The 24386-nt window shown below is 46.5% G+C and overlaps 1 protein-coding gene across 3 annotated transcripts in view; it reads left to right on the top strand.

Annotated features, from left to right (window-relative positions):
* Positions 1-24386, top strand: part of LOC136110097 (S-adenosyl-L-methionine-dependent tRNA 4-demethylwyosine synthase TYW1-like) — a 108407-nt gene that overhangs the window by 33971 nt on the left and 50050 nt on the right. For 2 of the 3 annotated variants that reach the window (XM_065853287.2, XM_071816832.1), the window contains exons 9-13: positions 1272-1324; positions 4218-4336; positions 12713-12822; positions 18457-18634; positions 23095-23230. In XM_065853287.2, the coding sequence (XP_065709359.1) occupies positions 1272-1324; positions 4218-4336; positions 12713-12822; positions 18457-18634; positions 23095-23230 (596 nt within the window). Of the gene's footprint in view, positions 1-1271; positions 1325-4217; positions 4337-6527; positions 6628-12712; positions 12823-18456; positions 18635-23094; positions 23231-24386 lie in introns of all 3 variants that reach the window. The other variant, XM_071816833.1, reaches the window with a different exon arrangement.

Raw genomic sequence — 24386 nt, forward strand, 5'->3', positions numbered from 1 at the left:
TGCCATCTGACAGGGGGTCCCCACTGCCAGCCCCAGTGTTCGTACAGTCCCTTGGAGAGTCACCTCACTAAAATTCCGTATGTCCTGACCCCCCAGCCAGGTCAGAGGCAGGAACAAGATCAAGAAGCAAGAGGAGGCTGGGCAGATGTTGGCTGGATTTGGGTGGCGGAGCGACCAGAGCAGCGAGCTCCAGATGCTGGGTGACTCCTTTGTCACCATGGGTGTCTTCCCAGGGTGTGATTATATTTTTTCAGCCAGTGCAGCTGTTGTAGCATTTGCTGTCACTGTAGTTCCTGGCTGGCTCAGTGTCCTTGGAAGGGACTTTGGGCTGCGGTGACGTTCCCTTGGGATCTCACTGTGCAAGGCACATGGTGACAAATAAGCGGAATGGGACAATGGTGCAATCTCTCTTTGTAGGTGGTGAAGGCCAGTTCTGCTGAACAAAGGCTTTTTATCCCTCTGATAGCTTCATACTGGTTGGCAGGAAGGAGATTTGATACCTAAAATTTGATTTCCCTTGAAAGGGTTAATGAAAACATCAGCCTGAAGTGGTCTGGGGACAACCAGGCCATTGACATATAAATGCTACTGTGTGAATGACACAGTGAGGCTACTCAAATCCCTCTTATTTTTCTGCTGGTTTAGAAGTGACTTCTAATCCTTCAGACATATTGGGCTCTAAGCACTTTTTTTCAAAGAAGAAAATAACCCAACTCAAGCGATTTGGGTAATAATAGTACTTAGTGCTTAACGAACGTTGTGGAATTAATCCTCCTGGGCTAATAAATTTAAATGAGATGGTGTTGATCTTGGCTGGGGAACAGGGAGTGATGTGAAATCAGGTTTCCTGTGGGCACAGAACAGCTCCCGGCTGCGGCTCCACTGCTGCCGGTGGAAATGGAACTGGTGACACTGGTGAAACTGGTGAACCCGTGAAGTTTGGGTTCAACCTAAACCCTGTATCTTGGTTCTCTTTTCGCTCTCACAACTGTGCTGTGAGTCGGGTGTTCTCCAGCCTTGTTGAATCAAACGAGACTGAGGGATATAAATCAGTATCTATGAAGTGAAATGGTTTCAAATTGGCCTAAGTCCCTTGGGTGGCCATGACCTTGGCCCCAGAATGGAGTGGCGAGTGCTGGGGGAACCGGACATCTGCAACAGGGAAAAGCAGCATTGAGGTAGTGATGCTTAATAGTTTCATGTACCAATTTATACGCTCTGCCTAACAATTATTCTAAGTTAAAATGGATGGTTTGATTTCTTGTTTTCAGGTTACAAGCTGATTGGAAGCCATTCTGGGGTGAAGCTCTGCCGATGGACGAAGGTATGCTCTCTTTTCTCCTTCTATAAACCAGAAAAAAACTAGAGACTTTTTCAGGTATTAAAATTTCTGGATGAGATCCTCTAAAAACGCCATATTCCTTGCACAAAACCCAGTTTCATCTTCCAAGCTGTAGTTTTGCATTTCAAGCTATTAAAACCCTGCTGTGAAGAGCGAGAATGCGACCGCGGCAAAGAGCGGGGAACATCATTTTCTCTTGTTTTGTTTTTCCTGTTACTCTGCTGTCTGCTAAAATATCTCCTGCCTGCTGAAATACATGGCAGGAGCAGAACACCGCAGAGACGGGTGGGAAGGTTACGTCACCGGTGGGAGGTCTTGGGAAACAAAGATTCCACTGGTGTCATCACGCTCGAATGGGCACACAAGGGTGTTTAAACCTGTTGTCCTGTGGCTGATATATCTGGTTTGCGACAGTCAGTGCTCCTCATGCTGGTTTTCAGTGTTTGTCGAGTAAGGTTTAGATAGCGAGGTGACTGTCACTTGTTAATGCTGTTTTTTTCTTAATTACACTGTGGGAGCGTGTACAGACACATATATGGTTGTGTATAATAAGTCTGTGTATGTACGCATATACCCTGTTTCCCCAAAAATAAGACAGGGTCTATATATGGTTGTGTATAATAAGTCTGTGTATGTACGCATATACCCTGTTTCCCCAAAAATAAGACAGGGTCTTATATTAATTTTTGCTCCAGAAGATGCGTTAGGGCTTATTTTCAGGAAATGTCTTATTTTTCCATGAACAACAATCTACATCTATTCTTGAATTTAAAAAATCAACATTTATTCAAACAGAGTCATGTCATTACATTCTAGAGCATCATCCTAACTCTCCAAACCCTGGACTGTAACTAGCACTTATTTTTTGGAGTAGGGCTTATATTTTGAGCATCCTCAAAAACCATGCTGGGGCTTCTTTTTGGGGATGGGGCTTCTTTTTGGGGGAAGAGAGTATATAGGAAAAAACCCATCCTCCAACCCTGCAGCTGTGTGTTGTAGGCTGGGTAAGCCAGGAGCTTTTCACATATTTTGCGAACTTAAAAACATTCTCAGCAGAGGCACAGAGAACAAACTTCAGCCCTTTAGCTGTTTTGTTTTGGCTGTTCTGTGTGATCCCTGAGATGCTCAGAACTCAAAAGCTGATCTATAATGTCACACATTTGGGGAATAACATTGATTTTTGACATACTAAAGCCTTCAGCATTCGTGGGATGATGAACCATGGGAGTCATGGCCTTGTTAAAATGCCGGCGCATCTCTGATTCTGGAGCTGCGATCGGTGCCTGGGTCTCTCGGCTCTTTTGCTGCATGATTAACGTTGTTTCTTTTGGAAGAGAGCTCTTGGAATGGCAAATCACCAAAGTGGGCGGCTGCAGCGAGGTTTGCGTGTTGAAATGCCTGCTATCAAGGAGTTGTCTCATCAAAAGGCAGAAGAACCCATCGCTGCGCTGCCATGAGTATCTGCGAGATCCCAACGATGCTTCTGCTGTTTATTCTTACAAACATTTTTCTCTTTAGTCATTTTTAGTGACAGAGAAGATCCTGAAATGTTTCAAGCAAAGCTTGTCAAACTTTATCAGTGCTGTGACAGAGAGAAAGCCCGAGAACCTATTTTTATTAAAGAACAGAATTTAATGCAGTGCTGTAAAGCCATTTCACAAAATAAATAGCAGCTCTGTGTGCTCGGATAGGACCCTACTATTTTTAGCTTAAACAGAAATTGAATGTAAAGGGTTCTACAAAATAGAGCTGAAATTGGTTACAGGCAGCGGGTTTGACTCCAGTTCACACCAGTGTGTGAATATCGGCCGACGGCTGGCTTGAGATTCCTATCGGCAGAAAGCAGGAGCAGGGCTACGAGGATCAGTAGTAAGTGGAGCTTTAGTGAGATCTCAAATTAACACAATTGTGTTCGTCATATTCTGGAAAAGGGCAGAAAACGTGCAAATTTTAGGAAGAGCCTGATGTGCCTGTCTTATGAAATCTGAAACATAACTTGCTCTTCTAGAATCTGAATATGCTGCAAGTGAGTAGAAAATCCAGCATTTTCCATTTGGTTTAATCTTCCAACTGTGCATCTGTCAGGAGTTACCTGGATGTTTTCTTTCCCTGCTGCTCAGTGGAGACTTTCTCTTGGATCACTAAGACTCTTCAGGTAGAGGAATGCAGATTAAAAGTGACTCTGTCATATTGTAAATTTTCTCTCGAGAGGAGTAAAGATTCTTTCTCATTTATTATTATTTAACTGCGATAATGGCAGACAGCCTTTGCGCCAAGCAACTCGCATGTTAAATAGGAGCTGGATCCCAGTGGGAGCTGCTGACTGCGGAGTATGAGGGTTTATAAGGTCAGGGTATTTATTTAATTTAGCGCTGGAAGAAATAGTCTACTAGACAAAGAAAAAGAATTGAGTGTTCAGTGACGCAGCCTGGAAATTGATCCTTTTTGCACTTTTGTGGGCTTTTACAGTAATAGTTCCTGCAGTTTAAGTGGCTTCACTTGCTTTCTCTTGTTGGCTGATTCAGGAAAGCACACGGTCATGCTGGGGTGTTGCAAGTGAGAGGTTATTGATTATGTTAAAGTTTCTCTCCTCTAAAGTAGTTGCAAATTTAACACCATAAATGCTTGGTTTCCGTAATGACTGCTATAATCAGACTGTATGCTGATCTGTGTGCTTGGAATTTCTTCATCTGTCATTATTCAAGCTTGTTCCGCAGCTGTGACCTCACTGTGGGACTTTGAACACTGAAGTTACTGGTGACTCGGAGCTGCAGATGTGCCCAGGGAGCAGATGTCAAACCTTGGCGCTCACTTTGGTTACGGACGGTGTGTTTTAACTTTCTCGGTGTCTGTCTGTGTCTTTCTCCGCTGTCAGTCGATGCTTCGAGGCCGAGGCGGCTGCTACAAACACACGTTTTACGGAATCGAGAGCCACCGCTGCATGGAGGCCACGCCGAGCCTGGCTTGTGCAAACAAATGCGTCTTTTGCTGGAGGTAAAGTACTGACACGGTTTTACTATGGAATGGATGGGGTTTGTTCCACCCAGTCCTTGTCCTGTTCCTCAAACGCAGGATGGTGGTGTTTTTGTGCCGTTTTCACTTGGAAATGGGGGGAGGAAGAGTTTGGAAGGGAACGTTGCTTCCCCTTCCAGCCTGCGCTGGTACCAGGGAGCTGGGGGGTGGATTCAACATCTTGGAGGGCTGGAGAGGAGCCAAGGGCTCCTCAGTGCCACCTCCCCTAGAGCTGGGTCCTCTGCAGCCAGGTCTGGGCCCCAGAGCTTTGGGACTGGTTGGGGACCAGTGGAAGGAAGAGTCAGGGAGGCAGGAGACAGAACCTATTCCATCTGCCACCCTGCAAGTCCCAGTGCTGCCTGCACTGAGCGCTTGGTAGAGGTTTGGTTCCCTCTGGAGGTCACTGGGACTGCCTGTGGCTCCTGGTGCTCTGGAGAACATGGGCTGGCTCGTGTTCTCATTGCAGGAAAGACCTTGAGGTGCTGGAGCGAGTTGAGAGATGGGAACGGGATCTGGAGTGGCTGGATTGATGAGCTGAGGCCGATTGTCTGAGGTTTCAACAAGGCCAAGTGCCGAGTCCTGCACTTGGGTCGCAACAACCCCATGAACTCTACAGGCTCGGGGAAGAGCAGCTGGAAAAGAAAAGGACCTGGGGGTGTTGGTGACAGCAGCTGAACATGAGCCAGTGTGTGCCCAGGTGGCCAAGAGGCCACAGCATCCTGGCTGGGACCAGCACTGGTGTGACCAGCAGGCCCAGGGCAGTGACCGAACCTGTGCTGGGACCTGGGGAGGCCAAACCTCAAATCCTGGGGCAGTTTTGGGCCCTTCATACCAAGGAAGGCCTTGAGGTGCTGGAGCGAGTTGAGAGAAGGGAAGAGAGCTGGTGAGGGGCTGGAGCACAAGTGTGATGGGAGCGGCTGAGGGACCTGGGGGGTTCAGCTGGAGAACAGGAGCTGAGGGGAGACCTTCTGATCTCTGAACTGCCTGAAAGGAGCTTGGAGCCAGGGGGGTCGGGCTCTGCTCCCCAGGAACAAGAGCCAGGAGCAGAGGAAACGGCCTCAAGTTGCGTCAGGGGAGGGTGAGGTTGGATGTGGGGAACAATTTCTTCCCCAAAGGGCTGTGGGGCATTGGAACAGGCTGCCCAGGGCAGTGCTGGAGTCACCAGGCCTGGAGGGCTGGACAGACGGACATGAGGTTCTCAGGACATGGGGCAGTGCTAGGGGTGGGTTATGGTTGGACTCGATGATCTCGAGGGTCTTTTCCAACCAAAATGATTCTATTCTATTCTATGTTCTGCAAAACCACCAAGGTGCTAAACAATGTGTATTTGTTTTGAAATTCGCCCGTTTTTCTCACTGAAAGTACCTTCACCCCCACCAATTCCGTTGCGTTCTCAATGAGTGAAAACTGATGACTTAGTAACTGTTGCTTTCCTAAAACAGTAGCTAATAAATGACTTCCCATTTTAGTCAGTGAAGTGACCCATTTTCTCAGAGGAATGACTTTGTTGTTAATTCTCTCCAGGAAATGAGCTTTGTGCTTACTCACCGGAACACTGGGATCCCAAGGGAGGTTTTTGCCAAGCTGAGAGCGCAGGGTGGGATGGTGAGAGATCGGGAGGCTCGGCAGAAATGGAATCAGTGACATGAAAGCGAGCTGAGGGGGAGGACGTGGTTATTCTTTGAGCTCCTGTGTTTTCTACCTTTCTATCGAATTCAAACCGTGTGGGCTGCGCTTCCTTTGGTATTGATGCCCGCCCCAGGCTGCCAATAGCACCCATTCCATTGCCGAGCCTGGGGATCCAGCATCCCAGTATCCCCATGGAAAACTGGCCAAATTCCGCTGAGTACCATTTTCTGTCTTTCATACTTGTCAGGCTTTAATAATCCAAATATTTCATGAGAATATTTAAATGGCACCATCAGTGCAAAAGAACTGCTATAATTTGAAGCTGTCCTGTGTTATAAGCGTTAGACACTGGTCATTCTGTTAAGTTTGCATTTGGGAGTCTATTCCAAAGTATTAATTGGTGCCCTAGATGGGCTTTCAGCATCTCCCGGCTTGAGAGGACACAGAAAACGGCAAATGGCACGTTTAATGTGCGAGTTTTGCTGCTTTTCTTCGGAGCGATGTAATTACTGAGAACAGCGTGCTGCTCGTTCCTTGTCTCCGTGTATCGGCGAGCGATGGCGCATTGAGCTCTGCAGTGGTGACTGTACTGCCAGCAGGAATGTTGCCGTGCAGATTATCGTCCCTCTGTCCCCACACATAAGGTACATCATAAACAGCAAATCGAAAGCAATAACATCACCAGAATGAGGCGTTTTGTTCCTGGTGTTGCACTGCGGACTGTTCAGCGCTGTTCCCCTTCAAAACGGCCAAACTCGGGTATTTCTTTGCAACCGCCGGTGGTGTCTGGAGTATGGGATTGAATTAGGGAAGTCAAACGAGTAAATTGAGAAGTGCAGTAATTGGGATAAATAGCCATGTGCGTACCTTCCCTGTGCCTCCAGCTCATCGTCCTATAGCTGTTGTTTGTCACTTTGAAAAGGAGTCGTGGAAACAGGAGCCTTAATGATAACGAATGCTAGAATGCTTATTTTACTAATGCTAAGAGTTTGAATGCAAGGAAGCAGCTTTCCAGGGGACTGTGCTGAAAAATGCTCTTGTTTATTATGTTTCAGATTGGATCTTGGGATCAATTTCTTCCCCAAAGGGCTGTGGGGCATTGGAACAGGCTGCCCAGGGCAGTGCTGGAGTCACCATCCCTGGAGGGTTGGACAGACGGACATGAGGTTCTGAGGGACATGGGGCAGTGCCAGGGGTGGGTTATGGGTGGACTCAATGATCTTGAGGGTCTTTTCCAACCAGAATGATTCTGTGATTGACCTGCTGCAGGTGAAATGGGTTGCAGCTGCTGGATTTTCCATATGCACTGCAGCTGCCTGTCTTCTCAGATCTCTGCTGAGCAGGAAGACTTAAAGGTTAATTTTGACACTCAGCTCAAGTCTCACATCACGCACACCTTAAGTTTGACATAAAGCAGAACTGAAGCTTTCTCCGCTTTGGTTTGTTTTTCTTTCTTTAGACCCTGTGGTTGGGGTGTCACAGCCTCCGTGTGGCTGTGAGCTGTGCTGGTCATTTGATTTGGTGCAGGAGAACAGCAGTTCCATGCCCACGCTCCTCTCTACTGGTTGCACATCAGCACAACTCACTAATACTCCACCAGGACTATCTGTACACTTTTTATTTTAAACCATGTTTGCAGATTCTTAATCATGTAAGACTGAATGTAGAACTGCATGGACCGGCGGCTGGGTAGGATAAACGTTACCTTCTGTTAGCAGGTACCACCTGCGCTGTTGGAGATGTACGAAGTGATAGTTCAAATCTACTGTTGGTAAAATGTTTTTAATACGAATTTTGTGCCTCACGGTTCTCATCTCATGTGCACTAAGTTGTAGATAAGGCAGCTGTGATTCTTTTTCTTGATCTCTTTTAGGCTTTTGACACTTGCAGATTCTGCCAATGTTTCCAACCGCTGCAGCTCTCCCAAGATCTCTGAGGAAAAGTCCAAGGAGCCTGTTTGTTTTCTCTGCATCACTTTGGCAAGAAATGCTGCAGTTCAGCCGCTTTCCTGGGAACTGGGTATCGTTGTGTTTGCCTGGTTGTGACTGACACATTTTGGCCCCATACCAGATGTCACGGGTGGAGCCAGCATCCAAACACACTCAGAAAATTAGGGGTTTTATGTAAAAAATGTGGCTTGACTCTGCACTGGAGACCTTCCCCCTCATCCCTAGAAGTGCTACAGCCCTGATGGATGCCAAACAGATGCAGATTTAGCACGTGGCAGCTTTTTTGGAGGGCAGATAATTCTTTGGTGTGGTTCCCTGCAAGGCAGCGATTGTGCAGTGTTGAGCTCCTGAGGCTGCTGCATCGGGAGCAAAGGGGAGAAAAAACCCGCTTTAATTACTGCAACATCGCTAAGTCATAATTCTCCCTAGAAAAATAGACTGAAAGGATCCATTATTGCTCTCAGCTGGTCTTGCTGCGTTTGTAGTGTCTCTTTAGCTTAATTGTCTAAATAGAAATATGCGAGTGACCAAATGTTTTAATCAATTAGAGCAAGTGTGGGGACTGAGGGTTTCTGACGCGGTTGCGGTGCAATCACCAGGCAAACCTGATTTGATTGTGTTTTCTGGCTGAGTGTCTCAAGCCCAATCAATTATTGCAGAGATGGAACAGCTAAATAAGATTTAAATTAATAGGGTTTATTATTTTTGCATCTGAGGAGGCGGCAAACCAGACAGAGTGAAATATCCTGTAAAGAAATTGGTTCATATTTCTTCTTCTGTAACTTTCTGGTGTTTATACCTGTACTTGGATGTTCAGCTCTAACTTACAGGCAACAGCTGAAGTTCTGTTCAGATGAGCTGAATAAGTGTGTGGCCAAAAGCCAGCGATCACAGTAAGCCCTGCAAAATGAAGAGATGAGTAACAGGAGAGGTATTAATGAGGTCTTTTAAAAAAAAACTAGGAAGAAACTGAAAACATAGATTAAAACAAAAGTTTCTTCTCATTAAGTAACATGAGTCAAGGGCCTAAATTCTTCAGGGAAATAAGAAATATTATGATATTAAAGGAGTCGGCACTGCAGATTTGTTAAACTTAGAACCTGAGCCTGAAAGTTCAGTCTCTGTCCATCTCCAGCCACCAGTCCTTGTTGTGCCGAGTTAATGATCTCTTCTCCCAGTGTTTCAATCTGCTTATTTTTTGTTGCCAAAATTAATAATTGTGACCCAAACTTGTTTCCTTCCGATTAGATTATTTACTGGGTTCTTGACCTTTGGGCCTGCCTGTCTTCCAGCAGCTCTTGAAATAACCCTATTAATGGGGTGAGGGACAGAACATGAGAGAATACACCTAATCCATGCCCCTGTGAATGGTAAAAATGAAGTCTTGATGCCTTTCTGTGCTGCTCTGCCGGCACTGTAACAACCTGAGGCTTTTCCAGGAGGAAATGTGAACGTGGTCGGTGGGGTGAGATGGGTACGGACCCTGGTGAGCGGCTGGGCTGGGTACATATGTGTGTGGGTTTAACCATCCAAGTGAAACATTGCATTTAGATTAAATATCTCTGACCTGTCCTCTCTCTACTCCAGTCTGGGCTCTTCCCATTGCCTTCTGGAGAAAGGAGAAGAGAAGGTGCAAACAGGTCTGTTATCACAGAGAAACACTAAACATTGTGCGTTGGACAAGCTTTTTTCTTGGTCTTATTGCTCACATCATTATAGGGAAAAATCTTCCTGGTTAGCGCTTTTGGATGTCCTTTGTTAGTTTTATCTGATTTTCTGCCTTGACCTTTCCGATTATGACCCTGTCTTCTTGTGCTTTTCCTTTTATTTTCGGCTGGAGGATCACAAGGGTGCAGAAGAGCCTGTGACTCTGCCAGATTGGTTTCTTGTTACTCTTCCCATCTTTGCTTTATTATTGGCACTGTTTGCACTGAATAGGGTTTGAAAAACTGCCAGTTGTCCTGAACTCCTTTGCCCTTCAAGTCTTCTCCTCTGGGATCTCACCTGCTGCTTCAGGGAAGTCTCATTTCTTGAGTTTTCGTGTTTGTTGTTCTTCTCCTTCCCTGGTCACCACCACCAGCATCTCCCCGCCTTCCTGGTCCCCACCAGGTATCAACATCAATTGCTACATCACTGGAGTCAATGATACTTTGTACCTGTGCTGCATTTTCCCTCAAAGTTTCTTCCAAGACTCCACAGCCCTAAGCATTGCTCATGGAACGGAGCAACTATTATAAGAGGGAATAAAGCAAAAGCTGATAAAAATAATACCCAAGTGACTGGGGAGGGGGACGCGCTGCTCCACTGAAGCAGATGCACCTCTACTAAAACTGAACTGTTCTGCAGGTGGCAGGGAGAAATCTCTAATAAAATAAAGGCTCGTGATCATGAGGCTTCTCTAATAAAAATCTTTCTGCTGTGGGGGGTTTTGAGTGAGATTTTTTGCTTGTTTTTGGAAGGGCAGGAATATTGTGCTCAGTTACCTGCTCAAGAACTGAGTAGCTGGAGAGGCGGGTGCTGCAGGGGGTCACAAACCATTGCTTCCCCCCCTTATAGAAATAAACCTGCTTTTTGCCAAATAAGCTGATTTGTAGACATGACCTGGTATGTTTATTAAACAGTTGGAATGTGTAAAAATTCAAGGACTTCTAGACACTAATAATTAATAGCTGTCCAGTGTGCCTCAAGAGCCTATTGATTTTTCTGCCAGCTTGCTCTAAGTATACAAAGTACAAGTTATGTAGTTAAACATGTAAGAGTTTTATAAATGCCTTTTTATAGTTGGCGTTCAGAAAACTTCCCATATGGGCAGACAGAAAAAATAAAGGGAAATTCAAAAAGCAAAGCTGTTGTAGCTTAAAGGACCTTTGAGATGGTAAAGTTGTCTGAGAGTGGTGTTTGAATCTTTGCTCAAAGTGGATGGAGATATGTTGGGGCCAGAGGGCTGTTTTTATTGCTGTCAGGTGTAGAATTTGTGTGGTTTAGCACTAAGGGTGGAGCTGCAGGTCTTTCTCAATTAAAGAAATTAATGGGAGTCTTTTGATTGTTTTCAGCCAGCACCCAATCATTTTGGTTTTGAGAAGGTGCTTCCCTCTGCCCCTCCTCCTGCAGTTAAACATGGGGTGTCATGTCCTGCTGCCTGTGGAGCTGGAAGGCTGAATGCAGCGGGTGACCCTGTGGTTGTCTCCATGGCCAACTTCCAGGGGTGATGGAGAGCAGGATGGGAGGCAGATCAGCTGGTCAGAAAACAGGTTCAGGACTGGGTGTTGCTTCATCTTGTTTTCTTGTCCAGAGCATGTTAATCCAATAGGGCTATTTTGAGTCACAGAATCATTTTGATTGGAAAAGACTCAGGAGTTCCTAAATATGGGGCTGACCCTACAGAGTGCTATTTCCACCTGTGATCACAGGAACAGCTTCCAGCACTTGTTGGCTTCTTTTATTCATGTCTGGTTGTTTCCCAAACAGTCATAGAATCCTTTTGGTTGGAAAAGACCCTCAAGATCATAGAGTCCAACCATAACCCACCCCTAGCACTGCCCCATGTTCCTGAGAACCTCATGTCCGTCTGTCCAGCCCTCCAGGGATGGTGACTCCAGCACTGCCCTGGGCAGCCTGTTCCAATGCCCCACAGCCCTTTGGGGAAGAAATTGTTCCCCACATCCAACCTCACCCTCCCCTGGCGCAACTTGAGGCCGTTTCCTCTGCTCCTGGCGCTTGTTCCTGGGGAGCAGAGCCCGACCCCCCTGGCTCCAAGCTCCTTTCAGGCAGTTCAGAGATCAGAAGGTCTCCCCTCAGCTCCTGTTCTCCAGCTGAACACTCCAGGTCCCTCAGCCGCTCCCATCACACTTGTGCTCCAGCCCCTCACCAGCTCCATTGCTCTTTGCATGTACAGTGTCTTTCTTCTTTGAAAAACACTCCAAATATGTTACTTTCTGTTAATTTACTTTATGAACCATGATAGAGTTTGTAGGAGAGAAGTGGAGGAGTTTTTGTAGTGTATTTTGGAAAAAAGCTGGAGAAGACACAGCAGGGAGGTGGAAGCACAGAAATTCATTGTTTTTTCTTAGGATGATACTTAAAGGCTGAATTTCTCCTAGTTTGATATCAATGTGCAGCAAGGTTAGTGGGAAATTGCTCTCACAGGGAGAGGTCGCTGCCCTTGGACAAACTCCCTCTGGGCTGTTTGTCCAGGTGTGAGTCCAGTGGGAACCACACCAGTTGCTTGTAGTATTTTATTTGCTGGTCAGGGTGCAATTTTTTCCACGTGGCTTACGATGACTTTGTAACATTCTCTCATGCTAATGGAATAAGGAATGGGGAGAAACTCCATGGGTCTTGTTATTAGAGCATTACATGGAGATTGGGTGAGAAATCCTGCATTTCTCAGGGTGGCAGTTGATGCCTTTGCAATGGAACTAAAAATGGCTCAGGGACATTCCTTTTCCAGTGCTTTGTGCAGCAGGAGGTAGAACCAGGTTTCCTTTCTTTACAGAGGTCTTTCTGGCAGTGGAACATCATTTTAGCTTAGAAACCTTTTACCTGTGTTTCAGAATAGGTTTGTGATGTTCAATATATGCTGCGAGGTCCAGTCTTGCTTCTGGGGAGAGCTGGAAGGACAGAGGGGTGAGAATGGTGTTCAGAGGTGACACCTGAAAGCTCTGTCAGAAGCAGGATATTGCTGAGAATTTCTTATTGCTTTTAATGTTATTAAACAATGCCAAAGTCTCCAGGGTGACAGATCTTCCATGTATGTTCCAAATTACTCTTTTTTCTTCAGACATCACACAAACCCAGTGGGCACAGAGTGGAGATGGAAAATAGACCAACCTGAAATGATCTTGCAGGAGGCTCTTGAGAACCATCGCAATATGATCAAGCAGTTCAAAGGTAACTTCTCTCACTCTTTCCCTGTCAATGACGCTTTTGGAACCGGCAGTAAGGTCTTCAGAGCATCGATTAAAAACATTCTGATCATCTGTTAAGTGCTGGGAGGGAGGCATGAGGCTTATAATGTCAGAAAGATGAGTGAGTGAGGAAAAACTTTTGTGGCAAACAACGTTTTCCAAGATGTTCTGCTTTGTTTTTCATATTAGAACATAAGTTGGCCATTGAGTATCTGCTGCTGCCTTGAGGGAGCAGGATGGAGTTGCCTCGTGTTTCATCTTGGTCGTTGTTGTGTCCTGTTCTTTCCTTCATGTGCACGGAGGCTCCTGCAGTGTTTAGAGTTGGCCTGGGTGACAAGGAATCTTGATTATCTCATGTAAAAGTGAGGGCAGGTAGAAGGCAAAAGGAATAGGTTCTAACCTGACAGGAAACACACTGCCCAGCCTTAATTCCCCAGGAGCTCTTGTGTCAGCTCTGGAGCTTCTTGATTGCATTTTGCTCATTAACGAGTGAGCATCCAGAGTATTATTATTTTCAGGAATTACCCGGTACATCTGTTTGTGACTGAAGCTGCAGTTACACAGCACCTCTGAAAAGTGCTGGATTTTGCTTCTTGTAGGAACTCCTTGTAAGTTTGTTGTTTATTTATTACATATCTGTATCTACATGTGTAGATGTACATCTTTATTTCTTCCCCAGTGTTCTGAACTTGGTTTCTGTGCAGGGTCAGCTCTCGGGCTCCGCTCTCCCCAGTGGCGGCAGAAGGGAACGAGGAATCTATAAAACGTGCAAGATGAGCCTCGGGCTTGGCTGTGGTTTTGGGAACCCGCTTGTTTATGTTGGCTGCACACAGAGAGAACCCAATGGATTTAAAACGTGACAGGCAAAAACAAACCCAACCTTCTGTCAGCAGCGCGGAGAGGCTGTGTCTCATTCACTGGGGTTGTAAAATAGGTGGAAAAATAACTCGCATTCGGGCCTCATGAGCTTTATTTTCATCAAGTGGCTGGTTTGAATCAACTTGCGCTCTCAGACCAGCAGCTCTGGCCACGTGTTGTGTGAAGTGATGAGCAGATCTGTGTGCAGTTGATGGTGGAATGTTGAGGTTATGCTTGTAAAAGCTGGTGCGGGTGATGGGTGTGTTGCCATCCGTGGCAGAAACGTGCGGTGTTTGCTCGAAGGAAAGATGAAAAGCAAGTTATTTTGCAGATGCTCTGCTGCCTGCTGAAAGCTGAGTGCAGGAGTCTGTTTAAACCCAGCATCAGACTAAGGAATAACCCTCTCCTTCCCTTACCATGATCTGGTGTCTTCCTGAAAAGGAAAGATGATAGATGGACTTCGCAGCATCTGAAAATGCTTCCAAGGTATCAAGAGGCCTGTAAGGACATCCCAATTATCTCTTTTTGGGGCTTATTTTCCATTAAATTTGTAAATATTCCCTGAATCTTGCATGTGCATCCTGAGCACGGTTACACTTCACCTTAAACTGGGAAAGGAGAAAGACCAAAAAGGCTCTGGACTAGAACTGAGCTGCAAGGTGGAGAAAGAAAAGATGCGTTACTTTTTCAGAGTGATAGATGGCAATGTGCTTCCTGTCTTGGGAGCCTCAGAGCAAAAAGGTTTATTAAAGGGAAGCAAAATCGGTAAGAAAAGCCCAGTAGGTCACTGTTACACTCAGTGAATTTTACGTTGTCGCTTCCCTGAGGTGCGTGTGAAAATATTGTTAGAGTAGAACCAGTGAAAGCAAAATTGAGTTGAAACGCTGTGGTGAGCTGAAGGCAGGGAGATGAAGTAGAAGATGCCGGGTGTGTTGCAGGGCGCGTGTCCCCGTGTGTGGGATGGAAATGCCTCGGGCAGGAGACACGACTGGCTGTTACACTTCAGCAAGCTTAGCAGAGCTCCACAAATAGCAGGTTGGATTTCATTATGATTTGAAAAGAAGAAAATGAACACCGAAACCCCACAAACCACCCCAAGGCTTGAACAGCGCGATGGATGAGGTTGCTTTGGTGCAGCTGGGCAGGGACAGGGACTCCTGAGTCAGGATTTTCCTGCAGGGTGATGAGCACGTCCAAGATGTCTGAACCTCGACCACGTCATTTGGGCTCCTGGAGAAGAGCAACGTGGGGAAGAAGGCTAAGCTAGAGAGGCCTTGAGGCTGTTGAGTGCTACCCAGATAATATCCAAAGCTATTTGAATCAATTGGTACTGCAGCTTTCAGGTACACACATACACACATCTTTGTGTGCCAAAGGAAATGGTGAGCTCGTCTGCTTTATTAATTCTTGCGTTGTAGGAAAATATAGATCTTCTTGTGCTGCCGTCCAGCAGGACCTAAACAGGCTGGAGAGCTGGGTGGGGAGAGATTTAATGCAATATAATAAGGGCAAGTGTAGGGTCTTGCATCTGGGCAGGAACAACCCCAGGTTCCAGTATAAGTTGGGGAAGGGCCTGTTAGAGAGCAGTGTAGGGGAAAGGGACCTGAGGGTCCTGGGGACAGCAGGGTGACCATGAGCCAGCACTGGGCCCTTGTGGCCAGGAAGGCCAATGGTACCTGGGGTGGGTTAGAAGGGGGTGGTCAGTAGGTCAGAGAGGTTCTCCTGCCCCTCTGCTCTGCCCTGGGGAGACCACACCTGGAATATTGTGTCCAGTTGTGGCCCCTCAGTTCCAGAAGGACAGGGAACTGCTGGAGAGAGTCCAGCGCAGCCACCAAGATGCTGAAGGGAGTGGAGCATCTCCCGTGTGAGGAAAGGCTGAGGGAGCTGGGGCTCTGGAGCTGGAGAAGAGGAGACTGAGGGGGGACTCATTAACGTTTACAGATATATAAAGGGTGAATTTCAGGAGGATGGAACCAGGCTCTTCTGGGTGACAACCAATGATAGGACAAGGGGTAATCGGTGCAAACTGGAACACAGGAGGTTCCGCTTAAATATGAGAAGAAACTTGTTCCTGGTGAGGATGGCAGAGCCTGGCCCAGGCTGCCCAGGGAGGTTGTGGAGTCTCCTTCTCTGCAGACATTCAAACCCGCCTGGACACCTTCCTGTGGAACCTCAGCTGGGTGTTCCTGCTCCATGGGGGGATTGCACTGGATGAGCTTTCCAGGGCCCTTCCAACCCGTGAGATTCTGGGATTCTGTGTAATTCTTAGGGACCCTCCATCCTATAATATATCCTAGAGGATAGCCATCTATCCTGTAAGAGTCCTGCATGTGTTTATACAATTATGTCATCTTCTCTTTTATTGTTGCTGGTTCTGGAGACCATAGATGTTTGTTAATGTCACATCATTCTCCTTTAAAGTAACTGATGGAGAGACATCTCACTGGTAGGGAATGGAGGCAGGAAGGTGTGAAGCAGTTTCTTTGATGGATGCGTTTTCTAGATGGTGGCCAGTAAATCTCTGTGTCCTTACGAAGGGCACACATTGAATGGAACCATCATTCAAAAACAGGAGAGTGGGAGTCTCTGATAATACAGCACTGCTCTGACATGGGGAAAGATGCAGAGAAAAAAAAAAACATGACCTGAACTAAGAAACCTTAAGAGTGGATAAAACAGGTTCTCTGGGTCCCCAGTCACCGGGGCACTGGTGGTGCCTGGGACTTGCAGAGGGGAACCCCAAAGTCACCAGCCCATCTCTCTAGGGTGATGTGCCAGATAGATGGTGCTTTTCTTTCCCAAATTAAAGTGCACTGGTAGGAAGGCAGCTGGAATCGGCTTTCCAAGGGAGATGTGCTGGTCCAGGGCGGTTTGGCTGCATCCTCTGCTGGGACCGGAGCTCGGCAGGAGCTGGGAGCTGTTCATGCTGCCTCTTGCTGAGGCTTCTCAAGTTCCTGCAGCTCCAGGCTCCTGGGCTGGACCTGCCTCGTGCCCAGCAACATCTGCCAGCCGCTGGATTGCCTGGAGTTCGTTGTCTGAAGACACAAAGAGGCTCATCTGCAGGAGCAGAGGCCAAGTTCCCTACAGTACAACAGCCAAAGTGCAGGGGGTTCATGTGCTCCCTGGAAAACCCACTAATCCTGTTGAGTTCATCCCTGTCTAGCTTGTGATTTATGTGGTCAAATGATTGTGTATAAAACCTCTACCCTCCTCTGGAGCGTGTTTACTATATACCACATTTGCTGTAAGCTGTTGTGAGAAAGTTACTCTGAAGCTTTAGGTGATGTTGAATTTTTTTTCTGTCTGCTTATAAAGCTGGCAGGGTAATTATCACAGTCCAATTGCAAGATGCTGAGAGAGAGAAATAAATTAATTCCAAAAATGACTTACAGTAGCTTTAGGAATACGAAAGTTAGTCCTTTAATCTCAGTGTGTGGTTCAGATGCTGCTTTCTTTTCAAATAAAGTTCTCATTTAGTGCTGTCAGGTTTCTGTGGAATAACCATTAGTCCTGTCACTTATTCCGGACTGAGTCTGGCTGGTTTAAAATCCGCTAAGCTTTGCTCTGATCCCAAACCAGCTTTTCTACGTGAGGCTAAAGCAATATCCACAAACACCTCTCTTTTATCTTGGCTTTGCAGCATAGCATGTAATTTTCTGTACTGCTCGAGCTCCAGAATCCAGGCAATGAGAGGTGAGCTGAGGACCTGGTTTCAAACTCAAGTCTTTGTTTATTTTTTAAAACCAGACTAACCCCCAGCCTAAAACCTCTGATATTATTTGAGTACATCAAGGCACGTCAAGGAAATGTGAAGTGACATATTTGGAACAAAAGCTTGTTTGTCATCAGATGATTTCGCACAGGGTGCCGAGTGCTCGGTTGGATATGAATGGGCTGGAGGAGTATTTGCCTCTCCCGTGGGTATAAGAAAACGTCTCAGATGGGTTAAACATCAGGTGATGTTTTCACTGGGATGCTACAGTTGAGCTCCTTGTGTTTCCCTCCTCATTCTGCAATGTCTCTCACTGTTCAGGACGGTGTTGTGCGTTGGGTTTTCTTTTTGACTCTGGGGAGTTACATTTGATGCGGTTGAACAGACGATTTTAAAACTGGTTGTTGGTGCTGTGCTCAGTCTCTCAGGGGAACTGCTCTTTCTGGGGTGGAGGACCGCGGTGGGTCAGTAGCGAGACAGATAGAACCTGGTTTTCTTTAAGACACCCACTTGAAGTGGCATTAAACTGGCTCTTCTTTTTCTGTCTCAGCAGTCAGATGGCATCATTGAGGTCTTGGCAATGGAAAGCTTGACTCAAATGTTACTGAATAATTCCTTGCAGTAGTTAACAGGGCACACAAATCATAGAACTGTAGAATGGTTTGGGTTGGAGGGACCTTCCCAACTCCCCCAGTGCCCCCCTGCCATGAGCAGGGACATCTTCACCAGCTCAGGTTGCTCAGAGCCCCGTCCAGCCTGGCCTGGGATGTCTCCAGGGATGGTTCATCCACCACCTCTCTGGGCAACCTGGGCCAGGCTCTCACCACCCTCAGGGCCAACAATTCCTTCCTCATGTCCAGCCTGAATCTCCCTCCTTTAGTTTAAACCATCACCCCTTGTCCTATAGTAATAAATCCCTAGGCTCTGCATGTCTGCGTGTTCGCTGGTTTAGGTTCCTGCAGTGCTGGCTCAGTGGGTGCTGTTCCCCCTGATTTGTGGGTTTTATTTCATTTGACCTGGTTTTTCCTCTTTTTGTTGTTGTTTCAGGTGTGTCAGGAGTGAGAGCAGATCGCTTGGCGGAAGCGATGACGGCAAAGCACTGCGCGCTCTCGCTGGTGGGAGAGCCCATCATGTACCCAGAGATCAACCGGTTTGTGAAGCTCCTGCACCAGCACGGCATCTCCAGTTTCCTGGTTACCAACGCGCAGTTCCCAGATGAGATTAGGTGAGAGTTAAACAAAATATCACCCTACTAAAACTTCTGAGTGCTGCCCCGTGTTTTAGTCCTGTTTTCTCGTTCACCAACATCAGCTCTGCATGAGCACTGACAACCTCAACATCTATTTGATTTTAACCTTCATCTCCCCGTGCTCTTTCTCTCCACCAGTTTGATTTTCTTTATCTCTTAAACAAAGTGTGATTACTTCTGAAAGTGAAGAGAATGTAATAAAGTACCTCCCGGAGGTGCGAGGGAAGGAGAACAGCGAGTGAGCTGTGTTTTGTGCTCGGGGATGTCGATAACTGGTGTGAGTGTTCCCGACAGCGAGAGCAGGAGACCAAGCTCATCAGTTGCCTTTTTGGGTTGTGTGCTTCTTGTGCAGTTTCATCTCTGTTCTAACTCCATCAGACCACCCCTGAAGGCTCAGACTAAAGATCTGTGCAGCCCAGCACCTTGTGCAGGATTGGGAAAGGCGAAAGGCGCAGGCTCACCTGCGAAAGTGGGATCAGCTTTTTTTAACCCCCTTCTCAGAAGGGCTTCAGAACATTTTAACGAATGCTGAGTCTTTACAAATGCAAAGAATCCCTGTTTCTGATGTTCTGGAGCATCCAGACTGCCTTTAATGAAACCTGAGGCAACGCAGGTGTGTGCTGTGAGGTGGTTGGGAACTTGTCCCAGTTCCATCAGTGATAACTCTGCATCACGTCCCACCCAGGGTTGTGAGTGGGGAGGAGAAGTGACTCAGGTTCATGGGTCCCCTTGGTTGGAAAACAGTACACACGGTGCTTAAGGTCCACAAAGAAAAGGCTTTTAATTTGCAGCTTGGCCCAAATCATGTATGATTTGGTGGCAGGATTTACGTTATTGTAGGTTGAATTGGTAGGCATTAAAAGTTTGCGGAATATATGGGGCTGTCTTATGTTACTTATAAAAAGGAAAGCAAAAAAAGTAGCAGAATGGGAAAGAACAAGAAGATAAAGATTTCACCATCCTTAGGGCTCAGTTTTATGCGTGATGGAGTCTGCAGTCTTGGCTCCAGCGATGTGCACTGTCCTCTGGTGTCTTGTTCCATTCATGTGGTGAGACTGGTGGGCACAGTGGGCCTCAGGATGGGTGGATGCCCCAGTGCTTGCACAAGGTGGATCTTCATAGCCCTCTGCATAATTTTCGATCTTTTGTGGAGGTGTTATTGCGAAAGAGCCTGGGGGAGGGCGATTGTGAAAGAGCTACAAGTCTCTGGCCATGTTGAAGGGTCCCAGCTTTTCCCTTTGTGCCATGCTGGGTGTATCAGAAGGTGGAGCTTTGTGCCACCTCTATCACCAGCCGGCCTGGTCCGTGGCTCGTTAGCTCGTTGTTGATAAGTAAATCGCAATTCACCTTACACTGAGTGTCCCATCTCCTGTGGCTGCATGAACTGGTTTTGCCACAATGTTTGAACGTTATCAGTCTCTGACACACTGACCAAGTCCAGCCCCGGGGTTACGTGAGCGTGCTGGCAGAGCTCTCCTCGGGTGGGCTGTTGTGTCGCTCAGTTTTACATTCAGCTCATCGCCTCCCTCTTCACTCTGCTGGCAACGCTTCCTTCTCCCTTCCCGTGGTCTGAATGTGGCAGCGAGAGGGGAGGGCATGCGGTTTTTTGAGGGAGTAATTATACACTACAAAGGCATTCCAAATGATTAAATAATTGTGTAATCAAGTTACTTTAAGTTATGTATTATGTGCCTGATAGACAGAAATTGCTCTTTCCTAAAAATAGCGTTGCAAGAAGAGAGCGCACATTGTATTTTGAAGCTGCGCTTCTTAGGATCTGCTGAATGTTTTTAGTAAGAAACAAAAAAGTGATAAAACTCTGGTTTTGCTGCCTTAAAAATTGCAACTGATTTTTTTGGCTCATCAAAGCGAATGATTTGCTTAATATGGGAGCTGAAGTGTGGACCGAGCTCAGTTTCCTGACAAGCAGAGGGGAACTGTTGTCTGAAATAAGGAACACGAGCTCTGGTGTCCAGCCTGGTGCTGCCTGGACCTTCCTGCTGACCCTCCTCCTCCTCCTGCATCTGGTCTGCAGCTTCACCTGCCTCCAGGGACACCCGTTTTCATAAAGGGAATGAGGCTTTATAGCCCACGGACTTGTATTGAACACTCATCTGTCTCTTCCTCCTCCTCTTGTTTCTGATCAGTGGCTCTGAACAAGAACCCTTGTGTGCATCTTCATTTCACACAGATTTACAGAATGTCAGGGGTTGGAAGGGACCTGGAAAGCTCATCCAGTGCAATCCCCCCATGGAGCAGGAACACCCAGCTGAGGTTCCACAGGAAGGTGTCCAGGCGGGTTTGAATGTCTGCAGAGAAGGAGACTCCACAACCTCCCTGGGCAGCCTGGGCCAGGCTCTGCCACCCTCACCAGGAAGAAGTTTCTTCTCATATTTAAGTGGAACCTTTTGTGTTCCAGTTTGCACCCATTGCCCCTTGTCCTATCATTGGTTGTCACCCAGAAGAGCCTGGCTCCATCCTCCTGACACTCCTCCTTTCCATATTGATCCCCATGAATGAGTCCCCCCTCAGTCTCCTCTTCTCCAGCTCCAGAGCCCCAGCTCCCTCAACCTTTCCTCACACGGGAGATGCTCCACTCCCTTCAGCATCTTTGTTGATTTATGAGCATCAATAATAATAATGAGCAGATGCTTTTTATTGCCCCATAGCACATGCTCATGTTCATTATAGTGATGTTTCTGGGTGTTGTATCGTTGACCGGGCTGTGTCCTGTCTGCCTTGTGAAACTGGCTGGTGGCCTCAAGTCAATTCATTTTTCTTGACTGGTACTGTGCTGCTCGCTCATGTTTTCTGCCCAAGTTCCTATGTGGTAAATGCCATGAATTTGATCTCCTGGGTGCGATCTCAGCTAAGCAAACTTGGAAATGACACCTAAAAACTGAGGAACAGTGGAAAATCCATCCTAGATTTGACATCCTCAGAGGAGAGATGAGTTTTTCTCCGCTCATATTTTGAAAAACTCGCTCCATCTTCAGTGGGGCCCCATTAATTAGACAAATGCAGCATTAAGTAAAGACAGGGTATTTTGGCTGCATTCTTTGAAACAATCACTCCACTTAGGCCTAGAATATTTGGTCATTTTTGGAGACTGTGTTTTTGGGCCGCTGGTTCAGACAAGCTGGTTTGCAAAACAGGTGGCGTTTTTTGACCTAAAATATTAAATTTGCTCTGGGCTGTTTCGTTCTTCTAAATATAGATAGAGAGAATATGTTTTAATAGCTTGAGTGCCCAAGTGAAGTGGATTTTTCTGGGCACAGAGCTCTGCTCTGTCTCATTCTGCACAGTCACTTTTTCACCTCTGGGGTTGACAGGGGGTCACTGTATTTTTTGGGTGTGCTGTTTGGCAGCTGAACAATAGTTTCTAGTTTCTTCTCATCTTCTCTAAAGAACCAAATCAAGCGGGGACTGTAGCCTGCTCATTAACAGATTTCACACAAAACAAATCAAAAACAAAAGAACTTGCAAAACATCCTAAAAGTGTTAAAGCTGAAGAGCAGGATGCTGTCACTTCATCTCAGTGACCCCGGGGTGGAAGATGCCACAAGGGATGGATGTGTCTTAACTTAAACTCACTGGCTTTACTGGTGTTGTCTGTGAGCAGGGAGCTCATTTCAGGTTGTTTGTCTCCATGGCTTCGTTAGCCCTTCACTAATTGCCTGCAGCATTTTGGCCTCTCCTGTGATACCCGGGGGTGGTGGAAGGGATCGGGCTCAGCCGGCTCTTCACACCGCAGAGGAGGTTCAATCTCTTTAGAAGCTGTTGGGCTCACAGCTGCTGAACTCGATGTGACCAGAAAGATGATCAATACTGAGCTAAGAGCCTTGGAAGTGGAAGGAGAACACGTTGGGGGATTGTGATTGGTTTTGTTTTCCAAACAGCTTTGATTTCCCTTGAAAAAAGTAATCTCACTGCGTTGCCAGCTACAGGTCACGTAAGTTCAATGTGTCCAGCAGTAGAAACTGGCTGAATTTGACTGTATTGCTATTCAATGGAATTATTTTTTCATAGATCAGGCCAAATAGAACTTGGGGAAGGGCCTGAGCTTTACTTTTTTGAGCCATGTGCTGAGGAGCAAAGTCTTGCAGTGAACCCGTGGCAGCCTTTGAGAAGCTGTTTGGAATGTGTTGCAGCTTCAATGGAGTGAATATGTTCAGTACAGTGAAGAGAAGATAATTAAAATGTCAGCCAAGGCCTCTGGAAGTGACATTCTTAGCTTTGGGGTGCGTTATTTGTTGAAAGGGGGTTCTAACGTCTTGCTATTAAGATGATGGTCACTTGGCAGAGAGGAACCACTGGACTTTTCCTACCAAGGCACATATAAAATGCAGGAGCTACACAGTATTTACAGGGAAAACTATCCAATTCAGCCAGAAGTCCTGTCTGAAAACAATGATCCCCTTCTCTGTCTTTCCAAGGAACCTGGAGCCGGTGACGCAGCTGTACGTCAGCGTGGACGCCAGCACCAAAGAGAGCCTGAAGAGAATTGACCGGCCCCTCTTCAGGGATTTCTGGCAGCGCTTTCTGGACAGTTTAAAGGCCCTGTCTGAAAAGGTACCCGTTACGAGTGTATTTTTAAATACTTTTTTCTTCCTTCAGCACCTCACCTACTCAAAACAGAAGTAGAAGACTCGCGAGGCTGAACACTGACCGTGTTCTGGGTGTGTTGGGAGCGTATTTATACCTTTCGTACGTTGAGATGTATAAAGTCCAGCAAGTTTAATTGGTTTTCCATGTGGGGAGAAACTTAATGACAGAAGGAGAGCAGAATGTGTGTCAAATGGGACAGGAGACTCTGCTGTGAGTATTGGATGTTGTAAGAAATGAAGAGATTATAAAAGAATAGATTTCCTAATGAAGCATTTCTGCCAAAAGCAGTGAAGGGAAACTGGAAATTCAGGGAAGCTTAAGAGTCATAAACCCCCATGTGGCACTTAGTACCAGTTCTAAAAGGTTCTCTTGAAACTGCAGTACATAAAGGATATTAAAATGTGTGAAATGGAGTTTAGTAGCTTGATTTGCCTTCCTGCTACATAGAAATCTGCTTGTTTCTGGAATATTTAACCAAACCGGTAGATGTGAGCGTCGTAGCAAGGGTAGCCCTCTGCACTGTCAATGATTTGTAGCAGTTTGTGTTTGAGACAATCACCTGAAGGTCCACGGGATCGTGTCTGCTGCTGTCAGCTCAGAACTTGGTCTGGGTAATGGTTTTTGTAGTAATTAATGAAGCACTCATGGTCTTAGCATCACGTAAATTAGTAAGAATACGCATATCTTCCCTCTTTTATTCACTGGTACCGTGTTCTGATGGAAACAAGTGTTTCTGTTTACCAACTTGGCAGAAGTTGACATGTTACCTGCTGGGATGAGCAGACAAGAGAGACTGTTTCATTTGAATAATGAGGTTTTTCTGCCTTCTGAGATGACAGTGTTGGGCCATTTTCTGCCAAATTAGTCAATGAGGGCGACTCGCTGTAATTGAGTGACGCTTTTCTTCTGCAAAGGCGTGAGTAGCTTGATCGAGGTGTTTGCGTGTGAGTGTGGTGGCTGGTCTTGTTAAGCACAGTCTCAGGCCAGACTCTGAGCTTAACTGAAATCAGGTGTAAACTTCCCAAGTTCTCTGTGAGGAGGCTGTGGAAGGAAGGGGAGCTAAACTATTGAAGGGAAAGATATAGAAAAAAGTCTTTTGGGAGCTTTTGCCCATCATTCC

The sequence above is a fragment of the Patagioenas fasciata genome, chromosome 19 (genome assembly GCF_037038585.1).
Source record: "Patagioenas fasciata isolate bPatFas1 chromosome 19, bPatFas1.hap1, whole genome shotgun sequence".
In the NCBI taxonomy this organism is placed as follows: Eukaryota; Metazoa; Chordata; class Aves; order Columbiformes; family Columbidae; genus Patagioenas; species Patagioenas fasciata.